Here is a 26,825-nt window from a genome sequence, read left to right as displayed (position 1 = left end):
TGTGTGTGTGTGTGTGTGTGTGTGTGTGTGTTTGTGTGTGTGTTTGATGCAGGGGGTGTGTCAAGTGCGAGGTGTAAATTTCTAATGGTGCAGCACTATGTGACAAATTGAGGCGTGACGGTGGCGGGATATGAGTATATGTCATTCCCCCATATAACAGTATGTGTTCCAGCAGGCCTGGCGCATACATCTGTGCATGTGTGTGTGCAAGTGTGTGTGCATGTGTTTGTGTGTTTGCATGTGTGTTTCTCTGCATCACAGCACAGATGCGTGCTCGTGTGTGAGAATCATTTGCATGCTGCTTGTCGGCGGGGGTTGCAGTCTGTCAGCTTGGTCAGAGCTGTAATCACAAAGCCAGATGAAGCACTCTTAATAACAAGCCTGTCCCACTGCCAGCATCTCGGAGAGGGGAGTAAATACTTCCAAGAGCCAAACCACTGCCCAAATGTAGGCAATTGGCAGCGCTTGTACACATAAAATGAAACACTTCATGACCACATGATAAAACAAGGATTGGATCCTTTTCCAACATTACGGCTATGGAGCTTCGATTTCCATTTGCACTATAGAGGCATCTTCAAAACTAATTCCTGCTGCATGCATGCATTTCATTAGCCCTTATTTGTTAGTTCCATGAATCCAATTGGCACCTCCAGGTACAGGTCCTTCTTTATTAAAGCCTTGTTCAGTCTGCAGGATTATGGCTTTACTTTGGTTTCCACATTAAAAAAGAAAACAAGTGGCGAATCACTGAATTGAGCAATTACATATGAATTAAAATGCTGTACGTCCTGATGCCTCCTCCTCCTCTCTCTGCTCCCTCACTCCCTGGGCAGAGTCCAGACAAAACGCCACCTGTGCGGGCTGGCAAGACTTTCCAAGACCCAGACGACTGCAGCCCTCCTCCCCTTCCTACCCTTCCTCCTCCTCCTCATCCTCCTCCTCCTCCTCCTCTTACTGAGCTGCCTGGCCTCCAAGAATTAATCTGCAGCACAGATGAGTTACACAGGAGCGCGTGCTCAGTGCAAATATGGGCTTAGTCGTGAATGGATGGCGACATTTAAACACGTGTGTCTGTGAGGTAGTTTGCATATGTGAATATTTATTGATATAAACTGGATGCTATGCAGTTTATAATATCTTAATCAGTGTCTTGCTCTTGAGGTCGATGTTGGCCAGGCTCGTTCTTATCTACACTGAGCAAGTGCATTCCACCTCCGAGTTTCCCAGCAGAGACACGGATACTTTCCTTTGAGACACCAAAACAGGCATATATCCAAAAGCATTCATTTAAACACACATTTACAAAGGTAAAGTGATCACACACAGAGACAGAGCATTGACAACAAGTTCTCTGTTGCTACAACACATCTGCTCCAAACAACCTGCAGCAGTCAGACACCATTAAAACTGAGGAGGCTCCACCCTCTGCATCTGCTTTTCATCTGTCGGCGGAACTCAACCTTTACACTGAGATGATTTCATTTGGCCTGAGCCCGGGCCCAGTGTTTCTTCTAATGATGAAGCTTTTCCCAAAAGAACCCTAATGAATGTGCTGTTTGACTGGCGGCTACAATAAACATTCCTGTGTGTAGTCGAACCAAGAAACTAAATATGTTCATGTGTCACAAGGTCTTTCACAACCACAGCATTTTTCATAAAATATAATTTATAAGTTATCCTGATGACCTGCTTTGTAATGTCCGTACAATAGGAGCTGTCTAAAGAAGGACATCAGGGGGTCATATTTAGCAAGCAGCTTCTCTAAATCTCTAGTTTCCATTACACGCCTGGCTGGTCCCCTGATGTTAGCGACCAGGGAGAAGAGAGCGTCGCCCTGCCAAGAGCCACCATTGAGCCAGAACTCTCCCACACATACTCAAACACACACACACATATACTGTATACACAATACACACACAAAGATTTGGCGAGCCCCCGTCTCCACTCATTAACAACGGGCCTGTCATTTCCAGAAAAATCCCAGATGATCCCTGAGTGACTCTATGACAGGAAGAGAGTGCGTGTATGTTTATGTACACGTGGGCGGAGGATAAATTAACAGTGGTACCAAATTAGCAGCGATGTGCTGTTCTGAGTGCTACGGTCTTAGTCAGCATGTTAACGCTAATCCGCATCCCTCTGCAACCCTTCTTCTCTGTTTGATGGTAATTCTGACTGAACACACCACGGGCCCCAAACAAACATCAGACACCAGAGGGAGGGAGAGAGAGGGCGAGGGAAAGTGAGATAATTGAGAGAGAGAGAGAGAGAGAGAGAGAGAGAGAGAGAGAGCAGAGAGAGAATGGTAGAAAATACGTTTTTCCTGGCCAGGCAGCCATGTGGCATTCTCAGCAGTGGAGCTGACCTGCAGCAAGAGCTACAGATTGTGAGGTCAGCTGATGTCCACTCCCTGGTGAAAGCACATACACACCCCCACACAATGATACACACACTAACATGCATACAAACGCGTGAACACACACACACATCCATTTAATCCTTGACCACAACACAAACTGGTCACCCGTGGCCAGCTCTGTCTGAAAACTTGCTGAGAAAAAGGTGGCGCATTGATTTAGTTTAAGATCAGTTTAAGACTTTTAGTCACTGAACCTCTATGAAGCCGAATTTGTGTCGAAACGAGCTAAACCTGCTGTCGTTCAAGTACATATTGCAGATGTAGTTCACAGCTGCAGATTTCCAGGCAAAACAATGTAATGTATAGTATTACAACATATCACAGAGACTTGGGACAAATCAACACTAAAACCCACTGGGAAACTAAAACAGTGTAAATAGGTATCACATTTAGGGAAATGCTGCAAAAACATCTGGAAAGCTGATACAAAGTTTATTTGTTTTGTGCATAGAGCCCGAGGATTTATCAGCTGGCTGATAGAAATAGGCTGATATGAGCCTTTCACAGACATATCGGTGTCAGCGTTTAGCTTTGCTGATAAGAACACTTTTATTTTAATGTGAAAACAATGCAGAATAAATGTGCACTTATCTTTATATTTTACTCGATTAGATGTGTGTTTATTTTGATGATTCAAGTACATTAGATAAGGCTGCTTTGGGTTTTCTTTATAATTAAGTTCATGGTTAAACTGTTAAACATCAAGACTTAATTACATTTCTTTGCCATAATGGATTGATAACGACTTCATAGGACTTATTGTCAATATATATCCAATATATTGGTCTTGGGATAGTTTTAACCCCTTACAATTTGTATCGGCATCAGTCCCCAAAAACGTATATTGCTTGGGTTTTAATTGTGCATCATTTGCTGAGACTCAGCGTTATCATTATTATGTTAAATAGTAAAGTTGTAAAGTGTGCAGAGCTTTTTTCCTGTACTTGATGTTTTTTGCCTTGTTGCACTTTAGTTTTTGAGTTGTGAGTTTGGTAATCTTCTCAGAGTTACAGCATTTTACCAACGGGTTGCTGTGACATAAATAAGGTTTGAACTGAAATCAATCTTTTCCCAAATGTGGGATAACCTTGTAAAACAAAACCTACAAGTACAGTAAAATACTATCATAACAGTCTACAGACGGAGAAACTAGAGGGTTTAAGATTTACAGAAGGCCCACACTTATGACTCACATGTGGGTTTTCAGATTGATTAATCCAGGAGCCACAAAAAAGGCTGTGAAACCTAATCTTCGGACAGGCCGACCCAGAGAGGGGATTTGAGTTGGATGACTGAAAACCCAAAGCTTCTCCCGAGAGCACGATCAACGTTATATCGATCAAACAATCCTGCTAAGTGCCGCTTATATCGATGCCCAAATACTATTTAAAATATGCAGTTGCCTCAGTGTTCATGCCTCGCTGCCATACAGGTTGAAGTGTTGGCACAGAGCTACCTCTGGGGAACATGTCACCCTCTTTTGTACTTTCATTGGAAGATAAAGGGATGGGTTGAAAGCGTGGGGGTGGGGGCAATGACAGCGGGGGACAATGACAATGGCAAATAAGGGAGAGATAAAGAGACAGCGGAACGCAGGGGACAAAGGGAAATATGAAGGGAATAAGCAGCGTGAGTGACAGTCGGGCCGACTCATCAAAAATCGTCTGGTCAACACGCGAGAAGAGAAAAGGCAGAAGAATTAGTATATTGAATTTTCAGCCTAATTAGGGAGAGCGCCATGTCCTTTGTGATCAACCAGGCAGAAATATTTAATTACAAAACCAATTACGAGGTAGCGAATGTATCACATCTGACACAAGCCTCCCCCGAGCGGAACAGGACATTCTCAGGTGGAGGAGAGATAGAGAGAGAGGGCAGGAGTGGGTGGGAGAGGGCGAGGGAGGCCACCAGGAAATGACTCCCTGACAAACGTTTGTTGAGATCTTGAATTTAATTTAACCAAAGAGAGCGGTTAAAAAAGACGAGTGAAATCATGAATATGTATAAATGTACAGAATGTGTAATAAAGATGAGGGTGAGTGAGTCAACCTACATTTATGTGAGAGCCTGAACGTGTATGTGTGTGTATGTGTGTGTGTGTATGTGTGTGTTTGTCTGTGTGTTTGTGTGTGTGTGTGTGTGTGTCAGTGCTCTTGTACAGCTATCTTTGTGAGGACCAGTTTGAGCCGACGGAGTGAGGACATTTGGGGAAAGTGAGGACCCCCCTCCCCCCTTTAATGAACTGATGGAGGGGTTGAGACTTGGTTTCAAGGTTAGGGTTATAATAAGGGCTAGGCATTTGGTTTGGATGGTTACGGTGAAGGTAAGGGGTTATGGAAAGCATTATGCCAATGAGTGTCCTCACTAAGACAGCTGTACAAACCTGTGTGTGTTTGTGCGCATGCATCAAAGTCAATAACAGATTATTTTGTTAAATATTCAGTCAGGTCAGTTTATCACGATCAAATCAAGACACAGCAGCAGGAGGTAAGAAAAACAACACCAGTATCAATCTGATTCTATCCAGTACAGAGTCACCTCTCCCACTGCAGCTGGACGATAATGTGATGTTAAATGTTTTGAACTTTTGGAGAAAATCCTGACACGTCTGACATAATTCTGTAAAGTAACGAGGTCAAAAAAATCAAATATGATGAAATAAAGGTTCCGCAAACTTTGGACGAACTCACATATTCAATGATGAAGCCAAGCCTCATCAATCTTGATCGAGCTTTGACTTGCAAGCGCTAATGGGAGCTGTAGGTATTAATAATACCGCAGCTCCAGAGGGCCTTCAGTCCAAAAACAATCAGATCAGTGAATCGATCGTCATGTGGACATTTAAAAAAAGAATTTAAATTACTTTACTTTGGCTTTTTTTCGTGATGCATGAGGGAGGCCGGTGGTTCGATACCGGCCTCCTCTAGTCCGCATACCAAAGTGTCCTCGGCAAGATGCTGAGCCCCAAATTACAGTGTGTGAATGGCGTGTGAGATGAGGCCCTGCATACACCGCATGAATGCTGCGTTATAAGAAAGAAAACAAGCGCTGCGTATAGACGTGTGTGTGAATGTTACTTTGAGTGGCTCATAACAGGAAAAGTGATTCATAAATACACATCATTTACCAATTATCATACTGAGGTATTTATTTATATATATATATATATTCACTTTGTGACCTATTATAACATATATGGTCTCACAGATGAATGTAATACTACAGCATATATTGCTAATGTGACTTTATGAAGCTTAAAGATACCCTGTGTTTTCAAGCACTTGTAAACTAGTGTGTGTGTAACTTCTGCCTGCTCATGAGGATGCACACGTTTACTGTACAGTTTGTTTTGGCATCAAGAAGAGCGGTGTCAGATTTACACCATGTGATTTCACACTAATTTCACTGATAATGTGCCAAGAAAATAATCAATGCTCAATAACCACAAACATCTTGTCACAATTCACTGGCTGCCTCCTCCGGGCGGATCCACCTCGTGCCAATCTATCCGAATGAATACAGAACGCTTGATGACCAAAGCGTATGATGCTAACAATAGTTACAACCTCAGTATCAGGCTTCAACTCGACCAAGTTGAAATACCAAGGGGCATTATAATTTTCTTGAGGCAAATTGCGGGGGTCCACCAACCAAGCTCAAAATGTTCTACATAAATGTATAAATCTAAATGTTAGGAAGGAAACGCAGTGAACACACACACACACACACAGTTGTTTTTGGAGAGAACTCCCCAAGAGTAAACACAGGGTGTCTTTAAAGTGTTGCATTTTCTGTTGACGCTGTGTGAGAGAGGTGTTGACTCAACTCCAGCGTCATCTCTGAGGCTGCAGCTGACGTTTTTTGTTTTTGCACACAATTATATTATGTAGATGGGTGAGTTCCAACTGTTTCCTACAGTTTTTAGCTGCATTTTAATGTAAAAAGAGGACTTGTGACTAAAAATATCGGTGTTTCTCGTTCTATGGTGACTGCATGCATCTGTGTGTGTGATGTGCTTGCACACACACACACACACACACACACACACACACACACAAGCACAGTCATTCATATGAATCTGAGCCCAGAGAGCTGACTGAGACAACCTGGCAGTGTTCTTATCTTCCTCACATTGCCGAGTGACTCACAGCATTACCAGTCAGCACAGTCATTAGGGGCAAGAAGACCTTTCATATCTCAGTCAGCCCCACAGCTCTCCTCAGGGCTGGTCAACAGGGACCAACAACGCTCCTCTTCCTCCTTTTCCTCCTCTTCCTCCTTTTCCTCTCCTCTCTTCTCCTCTCCTTGTCCTCCTTTCACCCACCCCTTTTTCCTCTGTGCCTCTTTTCTCCATTGTGTTTCTGTCTGGCACTGTCTCACACGGATTTAATGTCGGGTGTTCTCTCAGTGTGTTAAATAAGTCATTTTTTTCTCTGCCTTCAGGGGACAGAGCCTGTGTTTCCCCGGTCAACCACAACCATCACCGCTACACACACACACACACACATACACGCACAAACACACATCCCTAGTGTGTGTATGTGCTATTGATATGTGAGTATTCAGCCGTGGGATGCTGGGGGCTGCTGGGACGTTTCACCCCATCTCTTCCTCACTGCCTCAGCTTCCTCAACGCCCACCTGCGTTGAGGAAGGCACAAACCGAATTCCTGCTTCACGATGGTGGAACAAGTGGTGTGTAGGTAGGATTGGTTCTGTGCCTCCACTCAATTTGTACGAGTGTGTGTGTGTGAGATGGGTTACATGAGCTGGGACAATGCTATTATTCACAGTCATTGCACCCCTCTTGCTGAAGCTGTGCCAGCCGGCAGGACTGTTAGATAACTGGCCCGGTGAAACCAAAGCTCAGAGCCAGAAAGGTTAAACAAGTGGCATCATTTAGATGATCACGTTGTGCCTTTGTGTGCGTGTGTGTGGTGAAGGTATTACTCATATTGTGGGGACCTGAATCTCTTTCCACAGTCACATAATGGGGACTTGTCTTCATTTAGACATGTTATAATTTTTTGTTCTCATTCAGGTTAAGTCATGTTTGTATGTGTGTGCGTGTGTGTTTATAACGTTATTGCGTTATTGTACAAAATATAATTTCTGCATGTACTGTGCTTTCTCTTTTTATGTAACTTTGGCAGATTTTACAAAAAATATAAAAGCTGTTCAATATAAAAACTGATTTTATTGCAGTAAATGACACAAAATCTGCTACAACACCAAATCGGTATATGACCTATCAAACTACTGTTCTGTCACTTGAGTAACAGTGATGTTTTTTCATCGTATGTGATGAGGCTATTCAAAGTTGCTATAATTAACATATGTACTCTAACAAAGGATCGGGATGGTATGTTGTTTTCATTCTATTATTGTGCTGTTCTATTTTTGCACGCTATATTTGCTTGATTGAAACATGGAGAATGATAGAGATTACTGTTTGACAAGGAAAGATGGAGGAACAGATGTTAAACACCGTCTCACCTCATGTTTGCCCTTCATCCTGCAGATCCTGATGTCGTTCTTGTTGGACTCCCATGTTCTTTTCTGCACATTTAAAAAAAAAAGCACACAGACACACACCGCTGTTCAGCTACATTTGCATTTCTCTGTGACATTTTGTGGCCTAATGATCAGAGATGCAGTTACCTGGAAGAGGTAAACGCAGTGTGTGTCTCGTCCAGGAGGTGCTTACCTTATTGTAGAACATCTCATCTCCTGCGACGATGTCCAACTCCACACGGAAAAGGTCATCCCTGAAAAGAGAGAGATAGAGAAAGTGGCAGCCAGTGAGGGAAGGCCAGACACCGCACAAGCGTCTGTAGTACAGCTCGAATATTGTTGCCAGCCCTGGGCAGTGCAAGTCACAGCAGATTTTCTTTTGGATGAAATCCAGGCACACACTTGATACAAACTCTGAATAGAGGTCGTTCCACCAGGGTTTTACAAATAACCCTCCACCTTGTGTATAATCCATAATTCCAGCACATTATAGACATGCATTCCTTTAAAGTTGATCAGACCTGCGGAGATTAGGGAGCAGCTTTACACTGCCTTCCATTCCTCCCGATATATATGAGAAATGGACTCCGACTGCATAATGATGTCTCATATTTCCCGTCTGCCTATTGCCTCCGCTCATTAAACTTGACTTGCTGCATCGAATTCGCTGTCAGGCCTCCGAATTCTGCTTATCAGTCTTATTCAAAACCCTGAAATTGAATTAATGGACGATTTAATCAAGTTGTTGTACTGATGTTTACACCCCCAGCTGCACGCTGCCTACACATGGCACAAAAACCTAACACCATGCATGTATTCATGATGTTCAAAAAAACACTGCTGCACTTGTTTACTGCTGCTCTGCTCATAATTCTGCAGTAACCTTGGGCGTTCCTCTGAAATGTGCCCACTACATGAGAGTTGGGCTAAGCAGGTAAAGCTGACGTTTGCATACTGATCAAGGCCTTGATATATTTGTACGGATGGATCTGAAGCTTGGGCCCATCTAAGTAAAGGCTCAATGCTTTGAATGGACTGTTCTGGAAATCTGCCATAGCTGTGCTATTGAATTTATCTACTCCATCCAGCTCTGCCTCCAATCTGTGCTGCGTGTTCCTCCCATGTCTTGACAGAGGACGGGTTAATCATGTGTGAGTATCCATGTGAGTGTTCCTATCACCTGAGAGTGTTCATCAAAGAGCATTAAAGGGGGATTCTGATATTTTCCTCAACTTCTCATCAAGCGAGACATTTGCAACATTGAAAAAAGCACTTTTAGAGAACATTTTCTTGGACAGTTGCAGTCATATTTTCTAGTATTATTCATTTACACACCCACTTGTATAAACAAAGGGCCCAGGTTGAGCGAAAGCACAACTCCTCTTTTATATTATGTTTGTCTCTTTATAGAGAGCTGTGAGAATGTGTGCTCGATATGAACACAGGTACGCCAAGTGCCATCAGGTTTCTCTCCTGAATAATTCATCCCCACTTCCCGTTGGTGTGGTTTGAAGACGCCCACTCTTAATCAGCCTTGCAGACCATGAGAACGGCTGAGGGGCGAAGAAGTGCCAAATCACCAAACACTTGCGTGGTGCCTTCTTGCTTTAACGGGTCAGAGTTTAAGAGTTCTCCAAACACTGGAGTGGGCCAGAGTGTGAGGCGTAATCTCATCCAGGCTGCTTCAGCCTTGTGTCAGCTTAACATAATGAGTATAGCAACAGGCCTCGTCGCTGGCAACCAGCACTGTTGCCTGTGATAGGGCAGAAGAGGGGGGAATTATTCATGCTACTGTTTCTCATTCTCTCGCCATCCCTCTCCTTGCTCGCTCCAGGTTGTTTGAATGATGCAAAGCCTGTGGCCTGTGTGCTTTTGTTTGTTCATAAAGTGGATTTAACGTGTGATTTAAGGTTGGGATTCAGGGTAAGGACTCACACACCATGTATGAACTGAGCAAAGATTTCATTATTCTTTTAGGTAGCAGGATGAGAACGCAGCCTTGAAACACCTCATCTCAATGGCTCATAACTCACAAAGGCACCTTGGCTTACAAATCCCTAGCCTCAAACCCACAAATCAAAACTCTCCTGTCTCTCGCCTCTTGGCTTGCGTGTGTGTGTGTGTATGTGTGTGCTAGTGTGTGCACGCACGTGCCTGAGCTGTTATTTCATGCAACGCCTCTGACCTGCCCTAATACAATGTCAACACAGGCTCGAGAGAAACTGTCAACATTTCCTTAATTTCTCACTTGTCCGCCTCATGAACTTTCTCCTCTTGGCCAAACACAAGCAGACCTAGGTCAAGTCGAGACCTCGAAAGCCGTCAATGTCTCCAGAGAGAAATTTCAGTTTTCCTTCACTCTTCTTCTTGCGGTCTTCTTCTTGTGGTTTATCGTGAGCAGCACTGAGCCGTTCTGAGCCTGCAAATGGAGAGAGCAGGAGAAGCCGCTCCGCTAGATGAAAGTAAAACCACCTAGTTACCTCGACACATCTGCTGACTGAGGGAGAGTGTTGCTGTGGCATGTCTGTGCAGGCAAGCGTTTATATCTGTAAATATGTGCCAGGCTAAGTACCTGCAACCCACTTACAGACTTACTCCTGACAACCGACTATGCAATGATGTGAAAACTAAGAAGCAGTGTTAAAGTAAACTGCTGCACACTGTCACCACCAAGCTTATAAAGAATGTTTGAGTTAAAGACCTTCAGGCATTAAACTCAGAAAACAGAGACTGAATACTTTGTATTGTGTTATTAACAGTTTTCCAGAGTATGTTGAAGATGTGTGATGGTAAAGGGTCAACCTTACAACGTCTTGTGTGGCTGTGTTGTTAAGTCACACTTAAAAACTACATGTTAAACTAAGAGGGTGCAGACCTCTACCAAGGCTAATCCCTATCTCGCCACGTCAAAGCAGTGTTTCCCATTATTAATCTAGACTGTGGCGGACTGCCATGTTGCACTTATGTGCATTTGCATGTAGTTTTTTGCTTAATCCTGCTAACTAACAGGCAGACAAACAGACAATATATAAACATTATCTCCCTAGTCAGGCCTAGTGGAAGTCATAATTATTAAATCAATAATAAACATAATCGTTAGCAGTTATCCCTGTGTCTGCGTGGGGTTTTCTGCGGGTAGTCTGGTTTTACTCCAGAGACATGTAGGTTAATTGGTGAATCAAAATGTGCCCATCAGTGGGACTGTGAGTGTGAATGGTTGTTTGTCTCTGCATGTTGGCGCTGTGATACACTGGGAACCTGTTCAGGTTTCAGTAGATAGACTACAATTTAATCGCATTCCCCAATTTTGTATCATGTCATTGGTCAAGTACAGTAATTTGTTGTATATCACCTTTCTCTCCCAGCCTCACTACAGCTGAGCAGCCTCCAAAGCTTCCTGATCTTTGCCACAATTGATCATCTGCCTGCCCATCTGCCATGAGTCATTCAACCTGTCTGTGACCGCTGAGTAACCTCCACTGACCTCTGAGGTCAGCGTCTGCCGGCTAATAAACTGAGGGACCTCCAACCTGGCAGTCAGTCTGCACACTTTCACCACAGCTACAAGCACACAGACACACGAGTAATGACACAGACTGAAGAAATAGGATTTTTCACAACATTTATCAAGACTTGGCGTCATTCCTCTGGTCATCTCGTCAATAGGTAAACACTCTCCATTGGTTTATAAATGATTTGTGTGGATTAGCCCTTTGGATCAGACCGAGCGCTGTGGACCAGAGTCTGCAGCTGCTCGTCTTGTCAGGAGCTTAACACAGCAAGGTGCTTTACTCCACCTGACACCTTCCAAATACAGAGTTTACTTTCCTTTAGCGCAGCTGGGGAGAGGCTGGGGCAGGGTAGCTGCTCGCAGCAGGTGCCTGGGCACGGATTCAGCAGTGCTTGCAGTCTGAGGAGCAGCTATGCTAATGGTGACAGGATTTGGGGATGAGTGAGGCGTCTTATCAGGCTATGCGCGGTGTAGGAGCTTTTTGCAGTCACACCTGCCACCACAGGTACTTATTTATACATTACACGTTTTAAAACTCTGCCTTCCTGCCGGGCTGTCTCCAGCGCGCACATGCATTTGCACATGGATCTGTTCTCACAGCAGACTGATCATTTTCTGTCAGGAAGCCGAAAACATTATTAGCCACTTACAAGGAATATATAAAAATATATACAGTATACTCTAGAAAATCTTTCTCTGTTTGCTGCCATCAACATCCTTCATCTTTCTACCTGCACCTCTTGCATTTCAGAATCATCTGCTTGGCTGAAACATTCATATCAGTTTACCTCTGTTATTCAGTAATCATTTCTGCAGCTGTAAATTGGAAATAACCTTTTTTAAGACTGGTCATGTTTCAGAGCCGTCCGGCAGACAACAGTAGCTGTAGTCTTAGGGCAGTTTTATTATCTGGCTGTGTGCACGTGTGTGTGCTTATAGACCCTCTCCACACAGACAGAATGGCTGGAACCATAGTAACGTAGTTTGATATATTTACTACCGACTCTCACTAGTGAGGTTAGAGCAGCTGGAGGCCAGGCACTGGGTCATTTCCTGGACCACAGTGGCGTCTCTTATTGGAAACCACTTCAATCTTCTTTCAGACTGCCACTACAGCAAATAACCAGCACCACATGTGGAAACCGAGTGCGTCTCATTTCTTTAGCATGTTGCAAGCTAAATTCATTTTTTGATAACACGGGGCAGTAAATCTGGAGGTGCATGTTTTCTGTTAGCTCTCTCTGCCTCCGCTCGGCTCCTGAATGGCTCCGGGGGAGCAGCAGATGTAGCTCAGCAGCCTAAACCTGGCGCTGCCGTCCACAACGCCCTCGTCTGGCTCTACTGACCACCAGGGCTGCTGTCTCCACCGGGATCAGCGCACTAAGCAGACTGACAGACATATGGGGGCCATCTTCGTATGGAGACCACACGAGAACACATTTGTCAGGCCAACTATCTTCAGATGCAGCTACTGTGTCATAAAAACTGGCAAAGTTTCTGTAGTGATCTCACTGCAGTTATCACTGTTTCCAATTTGGTACGTGCCTTTGCAAAAATCACTTCACTCAGTTTATGAAACATGGGACTAGCTACTAAAATATTCACAGCACTGTCTTAAACACTACCAGAACGGATCTTTTAGTTTGAACATTTAAAAGCCCCATGGTACACCCTCACAGGACCAATCTGTTATTTTGACCATGTAGAGAATCGTGCTTGATTGATATAAACATATTTTATTTTTTTTAACTACTTTCTGATTCATTCTGCTAAACATGTTGATACGTGCTGGACCAACCAACCAACCATGTAAATTCCTTCCACAATTAACACATTAAACAGTTAAAACTTTACGCAGCAACGTAAATGGTCCAGTGTTTCCCTATATCAGTTAATTAAAATCTCAGGCTCTTAAATCATGAATATCAGTCCTTTAAATATACTTTCCACAAGATCCATGACTGGCTCTTTCTCACAAAGTAAAAGAAAGCCATAAGGGAAATGCCTCTGCACCACAATCTAAAGGGTTTTCCCCCTGACCCATACCACATCCCTCCACATTGTCCAGTGGTTTTTGAATAATCTCTAATGTCCAATCAATGTGGCTATGGTTGCATGGCACCGAATGTAGCGATAACAAACAAACTGAAAACAGGCGTAGTATTTGCATGTGTGTGTGTGTGTGTGTGTGTGTGTGTGTGGTGAAGGGGGGGGGGGGGGGTACGTGTGCATGTGGTACGACCAGTAGACCATGAACATTGACGATTTGGGAATATGTTGCTAGTTTGTCTTGTGTGAACCGGTGTGTGTTGTGTTGTACCTGGCTCCGATGTAGAGCGTCCGATTGACTTGCAGGATCCTCTGGATGTGCAGCGGCTCTTGTCTCAACCACGTCCGGTGGGGTCGGCCCAGAAACACCGGGTATCGTCTCGCCACTGCCGGGGAGTGAGACACAGAGACTAACAGTGACTGATCCTGAACTGACACAAATCTTGGAGGAAGAAAAGTACTCCAAACAGAAGGGGTTTTGTGTTTGTTTTGACAGCTCCGCAGCAGTAGCAGGGAGATGTGGAGACAAAGCTCCGGGCTTGTAAAACAGCAGCACATCTGATACATTAAAGAGACAAAGACACAGACAAATAATCCTCTGAGAACGAACGATTTCTGAAACGTGCTGCATGTGTCACAGTTACATTCACAAGTTTGACTGAGTGATTGAGACTCACTACTGACAAATTGTTCATGTTGACAAGTTTGGCAATACGTGTTCTAAGGGCTGACTTAGATAATTCAAAAAAGTGAAACACAAAAGGATGTGTGACATTTCAAAAACATCAAAAAAACGTACATCAAAACACTCAAACTGTTTTCAGAGGACAAGGATTTCTGTACGTGGAGGAAGGGAAACCTTCAGGGAGAGGAATCGAAGATAAAAGCGCTGGATAGTGTTCAGCTGCTGGTCGGTTTTTATCACGTCCCACAGATGTGACACAGTGTAAAATAAGTGGAGAGCGAAGCAGAAATAACAGTTAGGTATAAATCTGATGGAAAATCAGTATGGCTGCCCGTCTTTGACCTTGACTGAGGGTGAATGAGACAGTATTGTTTATCCAACATCCTCGCATCCTCTCTCTGTCCTGTTTTGATCCCACACACAGTCCATTCATCTGTTCCCTCTTCTTATTCACCTCCATGTTTCGTCAGCTTGTTTTATTCCTGTCATGTAATTACTTTCAGCAGAAACCTTGTCGCTGTGTCACGGGATCCACTATGATTCATTCTTTCTCTTCTCATCCTCCACCTCTACTTATCTGTCCACCTCCACACTATCCCTCCGTTTGTCTCGTCTGTCCATCCAGATGTGAATGTGCTTTGTATTATACATGCAATAGACCACAGCTACTGAGTCGAATGCAGTGGAGCTCTCAGAAGACTGACAACATCTACTCTCCGCTGCGTGTGGTATTGATACGTGCATAAGGACTCAGCTGGGGAAACGATCAATCAATATTATTGACCTGCAATCAATCAAGGGTCTGGCCTAGAATGGAGACTGTCGAGCTGATATGGAGACTCAATGTCTGAGTGTGTGAGGAGCTCTGTCTCCTGAGGGCCTCTCTCTCTGTGTGTGGGAAAGTTACGAGTTTCTTCCTACACTCTCCGCTCTCATTCCTGAGTGTGACCCCCCAACTCCTAACCTGGACACCAGTCAACACCCTTCGTGTGAGAGCCTGTCTGACCTCAACAGCCCACACGGTGACCCCAAGCCTCCTCTATGCCCTCCCCCCCAAAATTCAACACCCTACGTGTAGGGACACCTCACACATGGCGACTCGGGCGAGAGGCACGCAGGAGAGTAGGTGGTGAGAGGGTGAGAAAATCAGCGGAGTCAATACCTTCGGTGGGGATGAAGTTCAGGGGCCCCGGTTCCTCTGGGAACGCCGGGCTGGCCATTCGGAGGAGCCAACAAAGCAGGAAGAAGGAGGGAGGGGCCATGGTTGCCATATCAAAAGCACTGGAGTCTGTGGAGATAAAAAAGACAGAAAAGCAGAAAAGAATAAGTGTTTGCTAGATAAGCCAGATGAGTTAGACACATTAAAGCACAGATTACTTAAACACCAATTAACACACTATGGAACTACCTAACTAACTAGCTAGATTGTTTTCCCAATGGAAGCTCTTAGTTTAAAGACCCACAGCATCTCTATCTTGTCTCCCGGATGAGAGGGGCGATAAAAACGCTGCTCTGACTGAGCGATTGGGTCGTTCATTGTGGGAAGTGTCCGGTCAGATCTGAATACAGCCAGATCACTGTGATGCAGCCCCACCACATCAAACATCACACCACCTATGACACATATGACAACTATGAGAAAGAGACATAGGAGCACAAGCGGGGGGGCTGACATCTTGGCACGACAGAGGCCAGGATACAGCCTGTAAATGAATAGAAAATCTGTCTTGGCAGAGAGTGAGTGAAAGGCTCAATAAAACTCCAGACATCAAGCATTAGCCGGGATATGAAAGAGGCTGACAGAGGAAGTGTAGCGGTGGTTTACATAGATTAAATGCTTTCCATCCAGGCATATCACCTCTCTAACGGCAGATCTAAACGGTCAGTACTTATCATCCCGTAACACAAAGGCCCATGCAGGTCCTGAATGTGAGTCATGTGGAAATACAAATGATGCCCAAATCAAGTTACTTCACACGATCCATCTAGAAAATGACTCCGGCACTTAGGACTTGTCGGAGAAAAGCTTTCAGAGTTGCCACAGACCCTAGAAGGCATTGAGGGCAGGCTGCTACCTCTGCATTTCTCTGCAATTTCACGGGCGTAGCGTTTGTGTGTGTTTGCATCCAACGTCCATCTAACTGAGACCTCTAATCAAGTTGTTATTATCTTGTAGTCTTATTCATCTATAATATTCTAAGCCGTTCCCTCTCCATGCCTGCTTTGCAAGGACTAATTTCACAAGCATCGGATTTATAAAACCTCTTAACTCCACTTAAATTCTTGTTAATGCTGAAAGCAACGTTGAATAATTTGCCTTGAAAATCAAGCAGACATGCCACCACAAAGAAAAACATCCCTTGCACCCATGCACAATTGCAACATCTCAAATTTGAATAGTCAAGGTTGGATTTCTTTATGCAAAAGATCCTAGCATTTTACTGTGGTCACACATGTGCCACGCAGAAAACACTGGAAAGACAAGCACTTTGCTGACTGTACTGTATCCGGGATGAGTCCATCTCAGTTTTCATCTCTCTTGCACACGTTAATACCAAAACAAGTGTAGTGAGCAGGTTTCTCCATGTCGGGGTAAACTAAGTGAGCTGTTAGCTGATGTGCAGACTGTTAAAATGGCTCTGTCGTGTCCTATCCACTCATTGGAGCTTCTGTGTGGGATGCTTCAGTCAGTTAATGTGTTTTTAAAATGTATTTTAGCACACTCCCAACAAAGCTACATGGTGGCTGGCCACTAGTTAGCATGGATGGCTTACAACATCAACCTATATTTGCCATGTGTAGTCCATTGACTGTATATAAATAAGGTGCAGCCGCCGTGCTCCTGGTTTGATTGGGCCGTAGTGAGCAGCGCGCCCACGGTGGTGTCATGTTTACATCTGGCAATCACAGCTGTAGCCACTACTACTGATTCTGTCCTTTTACATTGAAGACAAAAAACAGATGTGAGTGGGTGTTAGTGGTTTTCGGTCGAGTATAAAAGGCCTTTAGACTTTCACGTGTCGTCTTCAGTTAAGTTCAAGTCATTTGTTGCACTGTGTGCTTGAGGACTGAACTGGCAAAGATTACATTTTGTTGCATACACAACCCTAATTCATTCCTATAAAACTACAATCTTGAGCAGTTCAAATAAACAATGACAATACGTCATTATAAAGTCTTTACTGTTCCCCCAAGATGTTGGAACTTGGCTGAAGGGATTTATTCCATCTCAGGCAGAAGCGCGGAGCTGAGTTAATGTTGGATGTTCCACTTCATACTGGAGGTGTTGGATGGGTTTGAGGTCAGTGCTCCGTGCTCAGGTCGACCCAAAATGGGAAAGACTATTTTTTATTGGCCTCACTTTTCAACCAAGGGGATCCTGGTGCTAGTGCTGGGTGGGGAGGGTTGGTTCGGACATGGTTCAACTTGAAAACCTTTTTAGAACCTTTTTCCATTTCAGCAGGCTAGAGCCACCATGGAGCCTCTTCATTACGTTTCGGATTTCCCAGCAGCACTAGCGCTGATTTGAAGCAAAACATCAACGAAGGCAAAGGTGTCTCTGATGTTGCAACAGAATCCCTCCATCTTCAAAACTTTGCACCGTAGCCAATCTGCATCCACATTCAAAGGAATTAATACATGATGTATTATTTACAAATACTCAAACATATAAAGGCCGTCACAGCAGCACCAGTAAATGAGAGTTAAGTAAAGTTTGTTCAAATTACTCAAAGTTAACTACTTGTCATATTTCACAAAAATTCAGTAAGAGGGTATTTTAATGGTATGCATTGAACTTTTTATCTGTAAGAAGAACAATGTGTTTGCTTTGTTATCTTCCATTTAATTGGAAGTAAGGGACTGAACTCAAACCATGACAGTCTCTCGACAAAAAAGGCCGTAACTATTTGTACGGAGGCTCAACAAAATATGCTAATGAAGTAAAAATGTTAATAGTAAACAATAGATTCATTCTAAAGTTAATAAATTTAATTAAATGCAGTGAACAAAAGAGACGATATATAATATACATTTGGAAACAGCAGCCTTTCTTCAGCCATTCTCTCCTTCTCACATACACGCTCTCCTCTGAAACATACAAACAGCCATTGTGCAGCCCATCTACTTAATGGAGTCCCAGACATAACCTTATCAGGACATATCATCTTTATGGGGCATTTTTCAAATTCCCCTTCTTTGCCATTACAATAAAAGTGGGAGGCAGGCTAATTACCCAACACCCACAAGCAAAATTACAGGAGGTGAAGGGGAAAGAGTCACGGAAAGACAAGAAAGGAGGTCGAGGGTAGTGAGAGAGAGAGAGATGGAGAGAGATAAGTGAGAAACAAAGAGCGAGAGAGAGAAGATGAGAAGTCAGGAAGTCAGTATATCCAATCAGAGGTTCTATTGTTTCTGCTATTAATAATGTATGAATAAATGTCAGTCGGTATGCATTCGCTTAGTATAATTAGACACTCTGGGCTATACAATTTCATGGGACAGCAGAATAAGTAGATACACGAGTATTAAAGCGAAGTGTGTGTTTGTGTTTGTGAGTGTGTGTGTTTGTGTGTGTGAGTGTGCGTGTGTGTACGTGCAAACAGTTCCGAGCCAAAGCATCTCTGTAATGATGACAAATGACTCTAGCGAGTCCATTCAGAGGCACAAGCACAAACTGCATGGTAGTATGACATTATCACTGAGCCAGGCACACTGCAAGTCACATATATATATTTTGCCATTTATGGGAGACATTAATACAAAATATTCAACCCAAGGGTGCTATACCACTCTGTGTATGGAACTGAAATGGCAGTTGATGTCATCAAAGCCATATTGAAGTTGGCACACAGTGCGTCGGCTCCATGGCTTTAAAAAAAAAAAAAAATGTTAAAAAAACAACATACTGCCAGTAGCAAATTATTGCATCAGTTCCTTTTCCGCAGGGACTATTGTTTCCAATGTTGTGACAAAAACTGGAGGAACTGAGCTTGAGCTCGGGCACTATCCCAACAGCCCTATTTGTTTGCCAAGTTAAGACGGATGGCAAATGAAGACAGTGGAGAATTTTTTTTTAAACAATGTCTGGTCGAGTAAAACTTCAGATTGAGCTGTCATTCCCCGTCCACAGCAACTTTCTGCTGTTCTTTATTCGGCTGTTTTCAGAAAAGAAAAGTTGGCCTTTCTCGTATTTCACACAAGAGCGCAGCAGGAGATTGTTGGAGACGCTGTTCACAACCGGGAAATATCAGGTTTTTGTTTACATCACATTGACACTGGCATCTGCCCTTATGTCCAAAAGCTCAAATCTCATTGTTTTTCCAAGATGGGATATATGTATTGTTTTTATTTTCGTTGTTTTGTTTCGGTTTCTTGTTAGAAACGTCATCAACACACCCATTTACTCTACAGTTTCCTGTTGTATCATCACAGGGGCTCACTCATTCTAGATACATTTTGGGACTGGTAGGTAAAGTTCCTGAAAATATCAACTGACTCGGATTTTTGCCTTCTCACATACAGCCCCTCTGGAAAATTTCAGGAAAATATCCAGACTTCAGTGCAGCTCTGACAGCAGCTTTGGGGAGACTCACGTGCTCCAGTTGCTAGGATTCTACGCAGACTTGTTAATTTGTCCCTAGCCCCAGATCAATTTGGTTGTGGAAGATGTAACGTCTCCGTGGACTTCATTACTGCCACCTCATAAAGATAACTTAACAAACAAATCACCAGCTAATCAATTATGTCGGGTGTCTTTAGCGAGGCCCTAATGAGCGCTGATCATCTTCTGATACGGAGTGAAGTCAGGGCCCTGAAGGGGAAGAATGGCTTGATGGAGAAGAGAGGAAATGTGAGGAATCTCTGTAATGTTGAAGTGGACCCTGGTTATAAAGAGAAGCTCCCTCGGCTGCAGGAGTTTTGATGCTTTGCAACAGAACACCTTTTGTCAAATGAAGACTCTAATATGCTCTAAAATGCTTTCGTCACTTATTATGTTTGCTCTCACTCTATCCTCACTAAGCCTTTCTACCTCCATTTCTATACTCACTTCTCTAACTCTTGTTCTCCCTCAGCACCGGTCTACGTCTCACCGTGTCTCCGTTGCACAGCCATGAGGTTCTTTCAATGGAAACTGGACAAACGCTTTATAGAAAAACCAAGATTATGCGTGTCCTAGATATGGGGGAAATGGTAATGAAATAGAGCAGCATAAACGGGGACACAGTGATGGTGGTTGGGGTATTAATGATTAAAATATTTAACAGAGCAGTTGTCAAGTATTATGCAGAGGGTATTAATTCTGGAAGAATACAGTCTCAAGTTACAGTCAAATAAAATGCGTTTCCACACTGGTCTCTCCGCTACATTAATAAAAAGAGGAAGTCACAAGGCTTACATAGACTATTTCCATTAAAGTATTTTTTATCATCATTTGAAAATTTACTTTTCAATTTTTTCCCTTTTTCACCTTCTATTCTAATCAGGTTTCCTGTCTAATTTGTGATTGTTCAATATATTAAAGATGAACTAACCTTTAATTTGATAATGAAAATGGACTTCCCAAGGACAGCCCTTAACTGGCCAAGGGAGATAGTTGTTTGCTGATTGTTTTCATATTAAACTAAAATAACCTTTTAGCATACGTTTTAGGGGCAATGGATCTACTTGTATGTAAAAGGGAACAGTCTCAAGAACGACCTCAATGAATTATCACCTGACTCATGCAGCTATTTAAATGCCTTTGAGGCTGCTGTTTTGGTTTCCTGGTTCCCATCTTGACTGTTTTAGTTTCTTCTAAATGCTCTTAACATCCACATTACTAGCTGCAAACAGCTGCGTAACAGCCACGCACTGTTTGTCTTCATACCACAATAACAGTAGGAGTCGTGGTGGCAGCAGAACAAGCTCTAGTAGCAGTAGAGGATGACGCATTCATTTCAATTCACAGTCTCCGATTTTGCTCTGTTAAAAAGCCTTAATACAAAGGCATAGCCAATAAAAGCCTGAATGGTTTCCGGTCATTGTTTTTGTGAGGGAGACAAACTCAAACTACCAGTAGACTAAAGGTTTGATCCTTAAAATACTTTATATTTTTCGAGGAGGATAGTGTTCAAAGAAATACTTTGCTGCAGGAACAAAGGTGAGCTTTACTTTTCTCCAATATTTCGGTACAGAATCACCAAGTCGTCCCTAAACCCACAATTTGGTACACAAGCGCATGCTACAGAAGGAATTTATGAATCTCCCATTTTCTTTATGTGGATTAAAAGTCACCCCATAAATTTCCCAGAGATTGGGCTTATTGTCATGTTAGTGAGATAGGACAGGCTGTTTAATGGAGTGTGTGGGATCAATGACAGGTGTTGCCCGATGTTGCTTAGATCTCCTGAAATCAGCACTAACACAAGATGGTGTACATGCCAGAGATTTGAGGAAGAAAGGGAATAAATAATTAGATGCGCGGGAGGAGGCGGGGAGGGAGGATTTAAGGCAGAGCTATAACATAGGGAGCTATGAAAAAAAATCTGAGGTTGGAGAATGTGGAGAGGACAAGGCAGGACAAAATGACTAAAATAATGCACTGCAGGCAGTGATGAAGAGAAGCAGAGGTGAAAGAGAGACAAGCGAGGCATTCAAACAGAGAGGGGGAGTCACAGCGGATATAGAGAGAGTGAAGCCAAAGAATGTCCAGAATGAGAGAGAGACAGAAAGACAGAGACAGAAGAGAGGAACAGCATACAGCCAGCCATACTTTTGCATTGCCAGATTTACTGTCATACTGAGCCAGGAGTAGACTAGTGGGAGGGCTCCTCTGGTGCAGTCCTTGCCTGTTTTGCAACTTATCTAAAGGGGTAACATGTTTCTGTGTACCTCGATGTGTGGGAAAGAGGGGTCTCTCAGGGGTCCACACTTGAACCACTGCAGTTTATTGGACAGGTCTTTCAAACCCTGACCCAAAACCCACACGTACTGCTTTTTAAATATTAAATATTCCAATTATTATCACTTTTTTTTTTCAAACACAATGTTTTAACCCCCTTTTTAAAACATGCAGCTGATTTTAGGGGCATCTACTCATGACAGCCTAGTATTTTTTGTATTTGCTTTTTATGCACCTATCAGACCGCCCATATCTTCTGAGATTGCATCCGATGTGCCCCAACATTAGAAATGTACATTTCATTAGCATTGTTAAAAACTTTTGTTTTCCCCAGTGGATTTGAATCATTTAGTTGTGTTTGTAGATCTGATTGTTAATGTTCTTTTTTGTGCACTATTTCTAGGCTGGAACAAAATGCTCCATGTGAGTAAAGTTTCTTTGCTTTCCCTCCAATCTGCTCTGTTGACCCCAGACACAACTTCCTCTGTGGCTATTGATACTGATGCATATATGCACTATATACTTTGCACACACAGACACAGACACACACAAAAACACACACACACACACACACACACACACACACACACACACACACACACACACACACACACACACACACACACACACACACACACACACACACACACACACACACAACAAAGCAACAAACGCACATGTCTCCTCTGGGCATCGCGCCTTCACTTAAGCCCAGCCACAGTCTTCCCCCTCCAGCTCTCTCCGACCTAATGTAAAAACAATTCAGGAATTCACTTCTCCACAGCAACACACACACACAAGATATCTCCCCTTTGCCTTGGATTCCAGTGACCTAGGGTCTGTTTACTACATATTTGCACCACCGTGAAATCCTGGAGCCTAAATGACACGGCACAAATCTAAAGAGCAAGAGGGGGAGTGGAAGAGAAAGAGGCAGAGAGTGAGAAAACAGGGGGAGTTCACAGCAAATGAAAAGTGAAGAGTGACCTTTTTGCACAGATTTTCCCATGCACTGGGAAGCACCAAGGATTTATGTGCAGCATGTGCAATGGGGAAAAACATTTCCGTGACACTTTGACTCCATCAGAATCAGACCTTGAGACTATGGCTCCACCCACACTTCAACTCTGTTATGCCAAAATTACTCAAGAGTTTTAAAGTCCGAAAACTGAGAGGTTTGAAAACACTGCTGGCCCCATTTTAGTACAGAAACATTTGGAAGCAATGACGTAGACACTTACAAGTACTTGCTCTTTCTGAAACTAACAACCCACTGCAGAGGAGATTAGATCTGCTTCCTGTTTACAGCGACACATGCAGGCCCAGTGGATGGGGATTATTTCCGTTTTAAAATGAAATCATATTAGTATGGAAGTAAAACCATGAGCACTGTCTTGCTCCCTGATGGTCTGGCCAGTTATATACGTGCGTACAGCATATTTAACGCACAACCATGTTTCTAATGGATATGTAATTTCAGGGGATTTAAAGGTTGAAGCCGGAATAAGATAATCTCACACTATTTCTCTCTGCCAAGGAAGTGCTTCTATTAATGGGTGAGAGATAGCCCGACGTCTAACGAGCTTTGGATGACAGAGCAGTAATGGTATACCTGTAATAGCGTATTGTTGATGAATGGATATCTGAGTATTACCGGAGCTCTCGCCGGAGATGTGTCAGTGTCATTAACCATCAGAGTTCTAAAAATTACAGCTGTGGAGACAGCAGGAGACAGAGGTGCTGCACTAGCAAATCTCAAAAGAGGAGAACAAAGATTTTGCAGCTGTGCCTGGCAACGTCTGCAGGTTAATTGTATGTCTTAGTTTCAGGATGAAGCCTCTCTGAGATAAATCTTTGTCTTCACTGACGTTTCTATTTTTTTACCCTCCGTGTTAATTCTCCTTGTTTCTTTCATCTCTTCAGCTTCCACATACTTCTCTTGCTGAACAGTTCCGACTGTGCTCTCCATCATCCTAAAAGTGATGCGTGAAACATGGAGGAACATCATGTCACATCGCGACAGCAGAGATAGGCGTGACCTTTGGCTTCCCACCAGTTTACAACCATCATTAGCAGGGCAAGGATCACGGACCGAGGCCATCAATCACATTCAAACCATGTAGGAGGAACCCAGCTACGCTGCAGTAAAAATGAAAACAAAACACACGCCGAGTCTGACGGGAGACTAAAAGCAACTCCATCCATCACTAGCAGTAGGCTCCATAAAGCCAGCAAAGGAAAACACAGAAGGCGATAATCTCCAGCCTGGTTATAAATAATACAGAAACCCTGCTAATGGCAGTAAGAGGTTCTACAGCATGACAGAACCCTTCGTGATGTGATTATTCAGCTAAATTTCCCCCAAGGACACGTATTATCTTGGGTAAATACTCAGGAGTAACCCAATAGGACAATATATCCAGAGACTGTTTGGCCTTTTAACTCGTGAATCCAGAGGAGAGGTGGATTTATTGTAATGGCAACAAGTGACTGTCAGTGGGGGCATGGCGCCTGCAGATCAAGGCAAAAATAGAACATTTAGGGGAAAGTTGAAAGTTTTCGCCTCTGCACTTCTTCTGCAAAACTACAAGTTGTAGTTAGATTTTTGTCCACTTATGTAAATAGAAGGTATTGATAATAAATAATAGTTCAATCAGGAGAGACTTCGATTCAACGGTTTAACAATTATTTATCTACATGCGCACAGAGAAAGGGATGTGAAGGTTATTAAATATTTTGGCGTTCTAGACCCCAACGTGATGTCATCAGGATTAGAAGGGGTGGAGCAGAACATAGGATTGGAATCCCCCCCCCCCCCCATCCGGGGTCTAGGCACTGGTGGTGGTTGAAGTTGGTGGGATTGAATTAACGCTGAGCTTCATTCGGAGTAAATCAAAACTAGAAAGGTTTCAATCTGTCTTTAATGAAAAAACAAAACAGAAAAGAAAAAATTCCATACGACAAAACATTGTATTGCACTTACAGAAGAGTGCACCATTATCAATGGCATTGTGATTTAATAATCCTATACTTGCAAGGCCATATATAAGTCCATATGTATTTTGACAGTGGCACTGAGATTTTCATCTCATGTATTGGGAAGCCTGTAAGCACAAATGTAGAACTATCCCTTTAAATTCCTGCACTGGCAGTTCGCCGCCAGTTTCCTGGTCTCCTGGTCCAGGAAATGTTTCCTGGTCTCTTGAACATCCCAAATCTGGTTGGACAAAGCATTGACAAGGTCAGATCCTACAATACACAGGTACTTTTAAATAATAAAATATGTAAAAGGATGGGTGGAATTGTCTACCTAAGCGATTCTGTTATTTGGAGGAGAAAAGAGCCATCAGCCGAGGAGGACAGAGAGAGAGAGAGAGAGAGAGAGAGAGAGAGAGAGAGAGAGAGAGAGAGAGAGAGAGAGAGAGAAGGAAGGAACAGGGACGTTCTGGGCTTCACAATGATCTCTGTATGCTAATGGTGTTTACCTTCTGTTCCACTACACTCCCTGAACAGTGCACGATTGCTCTACCAGATGAAGTCACTGCTCGTTTTTTACTGTCAAGATCGTCATATTCAAAACAAAACTGATGGTGGAAAAATTCACTCTGCATAATTGGCCATGGAGCGACGTACAAGTCAGGAATAATATGTCAGGAATAATATGTCCCTCAGCAGTGTCCAGATGTTTTATTTATATGAGCAAATTTCTAAGATAAATATTCTCTTTTTAAATGCTCCACCATGAACACCCCCCCATCATAAACTGTATGAAAACGGAAAGTTGTATGTTTTGGTGTCAGGGATCTTCTCCCAGTGGGGGGCCGACCAGCTGGCACTGGTAAATACAGAAGAGCATCCCTGCAAGTTCCCCGCCTTTGAGTTCACACTCGACAATCACGTACGTATGCACCCAAGCTGTAAACCTACACACAAGCTTGCACACACTCTCACACATACAGCCCCCCCGCTACGGTCTACCCTTCTTTCCTCTCTCTTCCGCTCACCCACCCCACTCCATCTTCTCTCAACCACCTGCACATTCAATTTAGTCCGACCTGTATCACTTTTAGTTCACACACAACAGTAACTCAGGGTTCCAGGGGCGGATTTGAGATCTTTCTGAATCGGGGGCCATAACATACACATTTATATGTATAACATCTATACACAACTCCTGATTCAGTAAGGTGAACATTTAAGTCATTGCATTTTTAGCTTGATAGCCACACGTCATTGAATATATTTAGAAAAATTTGTCTTGTTCTTCAAACAATCTTAAAAAATTTGAAAAGTGTCATATTCATTCTTAGCTTGTTATTAAGGGACTATTCTGAAAGGACAGGGGACACTTCAGGGGCTAATCCGATTTCAGCTGGGGTCAGTGCAACCCTGGCCCCACCCTTGGATTCACCCCTGTTGGGTTCACTTTTCTTGCTTTGAATGTCATATTTCATGAACGCATGCACAATCACACTTACTCACACACACACACACTGAGTGATCTACAGATGTCTCCATCTTAGCTGTGAACAAAGATTCATTCCTATGCCTGTGCCGAGTGATAGATCCAAACTCAAAACAAACAACACACACACAAACACACACACACACTGCCATTGCACAGCAGGATTAACTCTCAGGCTTGGCTGTGTGCGAGTTTGATCCCTCACACCGTGTCTTAGAAGCATGTTAATCAGTGGAGGAGGCTGCCAGCTCAGCCATACAGTATGTGTCTCTATCTTTCTCCCTCTCACTCCCCATGT

The 26,825-nt window shown here is 43.3% G+C and overlaps 1 protein-coding gene across 1 annotated transcript in view; it reads right to left on the bottom strand.

The window, feature by feature from the left end:
• sema6bb (sema domain, transmembrane domain (TM), and cytoplasmic domain, (semaphorin) 6Bb) overlaps positions 1 to 26,825 on the bottom strand; it is a 127,960-nt gene that overhangs the window by 54,680 nt on the left and 46,455 nt on the right. Inside the window, exons 2-5 of the mRNA XM_053430196.1 lie at positions 15,343 to 15,468; positions 13,767 to 13,881; positions 8,129 to 8,189; positions 7,918 to 7,980 (exon numbers count right to left, since the gene is read on the bottom strand). Of these exons, the coding sequence (XP_053286171.1) occupies positions 7,918 to 7,980; positions 8,129 to 8,189; positions 13,767 to 13,881; positions 15,343 to 15,451 (348 nt within the window). The 5' untranslated portion in view covers positions 15,452 to 15,468. The remainder of the gene's footprint in view (positions 1 to 7,917; positions 7,981 to 8,128; positions 8,190 to 13,766; positions 13,882 to 15,342; positions 15,469 to 26,825) is intronic.

Source organism: Pleuronectes platessa, chromosome 9 (assembly GCF_947347685.1).
Source record: "Pleuronectes platessa chromosome 9, fPlePla1.1, whole genome shotgun sequence".
In the NCBI taxonomy this organism is placed as follows: Eukaryota; Metazoa; Chordata; class Actinopteri; order Pleuronectiformes; family Pleuronectidae; genus Pleuronectes; species Pleuronectes platessa.
This window is presented reverse-complemented; position numbering and strand designations above follow the sequence as displayed.